Genomic DNA, 6,158 nt, shown 5'->3' with positions numbered 1-6,158 from the left:
TTAGTATCTGGGTTTGGTGGCTGATGATGGGATGGATCCCCGGATGGGGTAGTCTCTGGATAGTCCATCCTTTCATCTTAGCTCTAAATTTTGATAAGACCATTTTTTAAGTTTTGACAGTTCCTTTGCAAGTAAAATATTTGCCTAACAAGAGATCAAGTAACTTATGTCCTAGTTTAAACAAAAGAAATGAAAGGATGTGTCTATATACACATGTACAAAGACATGAATCCACAGCAACTTGTTGAGAATAGAAATTCTGGAAAGGTCACTGTAGATAAATAAAGCAATCTGTTTTATAGAGTCCATACACTTACTTGATATCTGATAATATTTCTTTCTCAACTGTTTTCCGGACTAGAAACCCACTCTTTACTTTCACTCGATAGGTGATGTGATGAAAACTCAACACATCTCCTTCTGCGAGCGTCCTAACGGCTCTGGAGTTCATCCCAGGAAGGCCATTGTTGTTTCTCTGCGACATTGGTACGAACACGTGGTCATTACTGGAAGACATCTTTAGGATTTATGCCTTTCTGCAGAGGGAAAAGCAACAGTCAATTATCAGTATAAATAAATGAGAGCATCAACACAGATATCAACACAGGTACCAGTGCTTTTATTTTGGGTTGTGAGCCTAGCCTGTAATGAGTGAGCCACCTCTCCAGCTCAAAGTAATAGAGCATTTTTCTTTTCTTTTCTTTTCTTTTCTTTTCTTTTCTTTTCTTTTCTTTTCTTTTCTTTTCTTTTCTTTTCTTTTCTTTGTTGTTGTTGTTTTTTGGGGGGGGGGGGTTGTTGTTGTTGTTTTTTTCAAGACAGGATTTCTCTGTGTAGCCCTGGTTGTCCTGGAACTCACTCTGTAGACCATGCTGGCCCCGAACTCAGAAATCTGCCTGCCTCTGCCTCCCAAGTGCTAGGACCAAAGGTGTGCACCACCATGCCCAGCATAATAGAACTTTTAAAGCAAGTCTTTAAACCTCTCTGTTACTCTGTAGATTCCTTTCAAACGGACATTCTTTTCATATCACTGGGTGAGAAGCACCTTAGATCAGGTAGCATGGAACAGACATAACTCTGAGTGCCTCTGCTCCCATTAGCTTTCAAATGTCTAAGAAATAGGACCTTAATTATATGCAAAGTACTCAAAACTAATCAAATAGAAAAAGGATGGGTAACTTTCCCTCTTGTTTAGCTTTAAAGCTTGTAATAAAACTTAACTTTTGAACACACGGTTGTTTGACCTTAGAGTCTGTGCGCTGTCATTAGCAAATGGGTTTAGCTGAGGTGCCCAGTGCAGCAGGGTTCTCTGACTGTCAGGCTTTGTACCTCTGGCAATTCTGCCTCTTCAAGAAGATAAACTCTCAAACTGCCTCAGTGACAAAACCATAATGGGGAAATATATTTAAGTTCTAGGACAACTTAAAATGTGGAAACTATTAACTACACCAAATGAATAATCAAACAATTCTGACTTTAAAGTAAAAACTGAGAATTAAGTTTACAGATCAAGTTTTTAATGTTTCACAAGGTACACGCTATATATATTTAAAAAAAATAACAACTTAAAAATCTGATTAGTCTGAGACCTTAAGGCTACCTGAGCTTAGGAAAACAGGCTTAACGTGTTACACTCAATAAACTTAGTTTTCATGTTTTAAAGACATCCATCCATGAAGATTCTTGGTTCAGTCTGTTTTTCATGAGTTTTGTGTGTAAATCTGTGTATGTGTGTGAGTCTGTGCATGTCCTTCATGTGTGTGGAATTTATCTGTGCAGGGGCAGGACTTACTTCACTGCTGTCCCCTCCTTTCTAGAATTTTGGTTCCTACAAAAATTATACAGGAAATATCTAGGAATGAATTTCCAAAACTATGAACAGTGCCACCATCAAGGAAAGAGATTTAAGGAGAACGTCATTAGAAGGGGGAGGGCAGTGAGGAGGAAAGTAATCCCTCATGCTTGTAACTGAAACCTTGGAGGGGAAACAGAGTAGAATTCATATTTTTAAAAATGTTGGGCAGTATTCTCCCAAACAGGTGAGAGTTTCAAGTCTCAGAATGAAGTTCCAAAAATAAAAAGCAAGACAGACAGATACAGAGGAATCCAAATGTGTGCCGGGCAAAAAACATTTCCGAAAAAAATGTTCTTATACCTCAAACACTGCATTTATTACTATTTATTTTTTAAAATGAAGTACTAAAACATATCATAGTAATTAGCCAAAGTTTATTCTGAAGTATTTGAAAAAAGGCACAAGTGATATACAAACTGTACTGCTATACTCTAAATGTTTTGTTACATCTCTCCACATCTTCAGAAACCAAGACAGGTCATTGCGAACATGCCAATCAAGTCTCCTACTACTAACCCTAGTGTGACCAGCCATGGTGGCTACCTTCTATCCGTCCAAAAAACTGTAAGAATCAAGAACATATCACTTGACTTAAATTGGTCATTGCCTCAAGACAAAAATGAGGGTGTGGCGTGTGTGTGTGTGTGTGTGTGTGTGTGTGTGTGTGTGTGTGTGTGTGTGTGAAATATTCACTAATAAAAGGCTGTAACTGGAACCAAAGGCTAAAGAACTGAAGAAGAATCACAAAGGCTAGCAGCCGTTGGTCTGGAATTGATACTGAGTAACGATGTTAACCGTGTGTGCAGCTGGTTGTCATCCCAGTAGCTGAGCTGAGTCTGTATCCCAGCTGCTGAGCAACCACTAAATTCCTAACTACAACCTCCCTCACAGGCTTGCTGACTCAAGAGTTACAACCCATTGGATCAGACAGGAACACCACTTAGTGGGAGTGAGGAAGACTCAGAAGAGAGAGGGAACAGAACAAATTCTGGAACTCTCATATGGAGAAACCACATTACCCTAAGTTGAAACAAAAAAAAGTACTCTAAGTAAGGGTTAAAAAGACAAAAGAAGAATGAAACCTTAACACCATACCACAGCTTTCGCCCTCTAGTTAAATGAGATGATTCACACAAGTGCCCACCACCCTCACATTCACAGTAACTTTTCCTGTGGTGGCCACCTTCTTTCCTATGGTGGGCACCTGGACTGCCCCCTTTTTGTTTTTAACATAAAGGAAATCAACTCAGACCTGGACATTGCTGGGACAAAAAAATCTAACACCCTACCTTGTTGTTTTCTAGTTTCTAGAGAACTGCTAATCAAATGGACTTTTCCTATTTTCTGTATCCCAGAACTTGCTTTATATATGTTGAAATGCCCAAGGAGGTCAATACACAGGTCGATTCTGTCCTCAGACAGACCTGCATGTGTATTAACTACCATATGTGCTAACAGCCATGGGTCAGAGTACAGAGCTAGACACATACATTTTTTTTTTCTTTTACAAACAATTCTCGAATACAGAGAGCTAATCTCTGCTTCACAGCCACAGAAACACTGATGAAGTGGGTAAACTACTTACTGACATTAATGCAAAGATAATAGTACTGGCAAGGAGATAGAGGCTTCAAATCACAAATGGAAAAGAAAAAAACACATAAACCCATGGTTTTTAACTTCAAAAATTATTCCTTACATTTAAAATGCCTTCTGTTGTTAAGTGTTTTCATGTGTCCATCATCTGACACATAAACCTTAAAGCATCCAGCAGTGAAAACACTCTAAAATTGCTTAGTAATTAGGTTTGTAATTAGTCCACTGACACAGTTCTTGGCTTTTCCATTGTCTTAGTCAGGATTTCTATTCCTGCACAAACATTATGACCAAAAAGCAAGTTGGGGAGGAAAGCATTTTTTCAGCTTACACTTCCACNTTGCTGTTAATCACCAAAGGAAGTCAGGACTGGAACTCAAGCAGGTCAGGAAGCAGGAGCTGATGCAGAGGCCATGGAGGGATGTTTCTTACTGGCTTGCTTCTCCTGGCTTGTTCAGCTTGCTTTCTTATAGAACCCAAGACTACCAGCTCAGGGATGGCACCACCCACAAGGGGCCCTCCCCACTTGATCACCAACTGAGAAAATGCTCCACAGCTGGATCTCATGGAGGCACTTCCCCAACTGAAGCTCCTTTCTCTGTGATAACACCAGCCTGAGTCATGTTGACACACAAAACCAGCCAGTCCACCCATCATGGTAGCCATGATCTGAGGACAAGACAGATAAGGAAAGACACCCCTAACGGAAGGTATGCCTGGCTAATTTTATGTCAACTTAACACAAGCTAGAGTTATTTAGGATGAGGGAATCTCAATTGAAAAAAAGAAGAAGAAAAGAAAAGAAAATCCCCCACTAGAAAGGTCTGTGGGCAAGCCTATGGGACATGGTACATTTACTTTCTTGATTGATGATAAGCAAGAGCCCAGCTCACTGTGGATGGTCCTGTCCATGGGTAGGTAGATGGTCTTGAGTTATAAAAGAAAGAAAACTGAGCAAGCCAGGAGGAACTACACTCCTCCCCGGAAGCTACTTCAGTTCCTGCCTCCAGGTTCCTACCCTGATTCCCTCAGTGATGCATTTATAAGCTTTGAAGTAAAATTAATTTCACAGTTGCTTTTGGTTGTGGTATTTTATCACAGCAATAGAAACCCTGTTTGTTGTTTTCAAAGTCACAAGTTTGGGAAGCTGAGGGGAAGAGAGCTGTAAGGCAGATGAGAAACATCTTACTATTAAGTCTTCCCCCAAACCATCTGAAGCAGACAGACAGCTACATAAACACGAAATCCCTTTATAAATACAAATTTACACCCGAAAATATACATTTATACTCTTTATGTGTAGTTGGAGGGAAAACATTGAGTTTTATCACTGTCCACGGACTTATAACAGGCTTATAATCAATCCAAACAACTGCAGAGACCATAGAAGAAATGTCTGTCTTTGGCTTCCCATCCCACATCTCTCTTCTAAGTAATCTTGCCTTCCCCACTACCCCAGTCAAGCATTCTAACAACTTACTAATCTGTGAAAAGAACATTTCCTTCACTCCTATTTCGGCAGCTAGCTCCTTCTAGTTAGATACTCTTACACTGTCTACTATTCTCAATCAATGAAATGCATTGGCAGACACTCAGAAGAGATAAAACATTGTCAAATGGGCTAGGGTTCACAGGAGAGGCGTGGACACATTTACAGGGTGTTAAGTCCTGAGGCCAGAGTAAGGAGAACCATAATTTTGAGCTTAAGACACTCAAATTCTCCCAACCCCTTATCTGCCTGAGAGTATAGAATACAAAAAGATGTCTTTTCATAAATCCATTCTAGAGACTTAATGTGGTGGGGGTCAGTCCAATTATTAACACTTTCATAAAACTACCACATCATCCATCTACTGTCCTAAAAAGATACATCATTACATTTGTGTGCATTACTGTGTGCATGTGCACATGTGGAGACCAGAGAACAACGTGTAGGAGTCAGGCTCTTCTTCCACCACATGGGGCCTGAGGATTGGACTCAGGTGGTCAAGCATGGGGCAAGTGGCTTTATGTACAGAGTCATTGTGTAGGCCCAACACCTAATTACATTACAGTGGTTTGCTTTCTCAGAACTGCCCCTCCCCACCTGCCCATTTTAAGATGAACATGGTGAATGGGTACAGTGGAGCATAGGTCTCCTTGCCCTCAGCAGGCTTAGGCGGGATGATCTCAGGAATTCAAGGCCAGGTTAGGCATGGTAAGACTCTGTCTCAAACAATAAGTAAATAAATAGTCCCCAATTCTCTATCTTTTCCCTTTGACTTACAGTTTTCTCTCAATGTGCAGTTAAAATTTCCCTTATTGGTCTGGTTCTTCTCAATTCAGTTCACATGTCTCCAAATATTCAACCTGAGAAGGGAGAAGGGTTTTTCCTCTACTACACCATCGGCAATGAGTTTCGGGGGCTGAGTATGCTGTATCCTAAACTAAGATCAGGAAGCACCAGCTACAGGTACACATTGGCAAAAGTTCAAAATTAGCAGCAGTGAGCCAACAAATTATATAAAAAGTGACTTAGCAAAAACCTGGTTCCTGATGTGTAAAAAAGTCCATAGATAGAAATCTTTAATTTGTTTTTTAGTATTGCAGCTAAACACGACAGCATCAGTTTAAAATTTACCTGTAAAACTGACCATATAATTGGTCACAAAACAGGCCTCCACAGATACAAAAATAATGAAATTATCCCATGCATCCTATCAGATCACCA

General features: G+C 40.1%; 1 protein-coding gene across 2 annotated transcripts in view; it reads right to left on the bottom strand.

Annotated features, from left to right (window-relative positions):
- Nucleotides 1-6,158, bottom strand: part of Abcg2 (ATP binding cassette subfamily G member 2 (Junior blood group)) — a 51,275-nt gene that overhangs the window by 37,967 nt on the left and 7,150 nt on the right. Inside the window, exons 1-2 of one of the 2 annotated variants that reach the window (XM_029535489.1) lie at nucleotides 5,715-5,852; nucleotides 318-536 (exon numbers count right to left, since the gene is read on the bottom strand). In XM_029535489.1, the coding sequence (XP_029391349.1) occupies nucleotides 318-517 (200 nt within the window). In that variant the 5' untranslated portion in view covers nucleotides 518-536; nucleotides 5,715-5,852. Of the gene's footprint in view, nucleotides 1-317; nucleotides 537-5,714; nucleotides 5,853-6,158 lie in introns of those variants that run through there. The other variant, XM_021190101.2, reaches the window with a different exon arrangement.

This window comes from Mus pahari, chromosome 2 (genome assembly GCF_900095145.1).
Source record: "Mus pahari chromosome 2, PAHARI_EIJ_v1.1, whole genome shotgun sequence".
Taxonomy (NCBI): Eukaryota; Metazoa; Chordata; class Mammalia; order Rodentia; family Muridae; genus Mus; species Mus pahari.
Note: the sequence above shows the minus strand (reverse complement) of the source record. Positions and strands in the feature narration are given on the sequence as shown.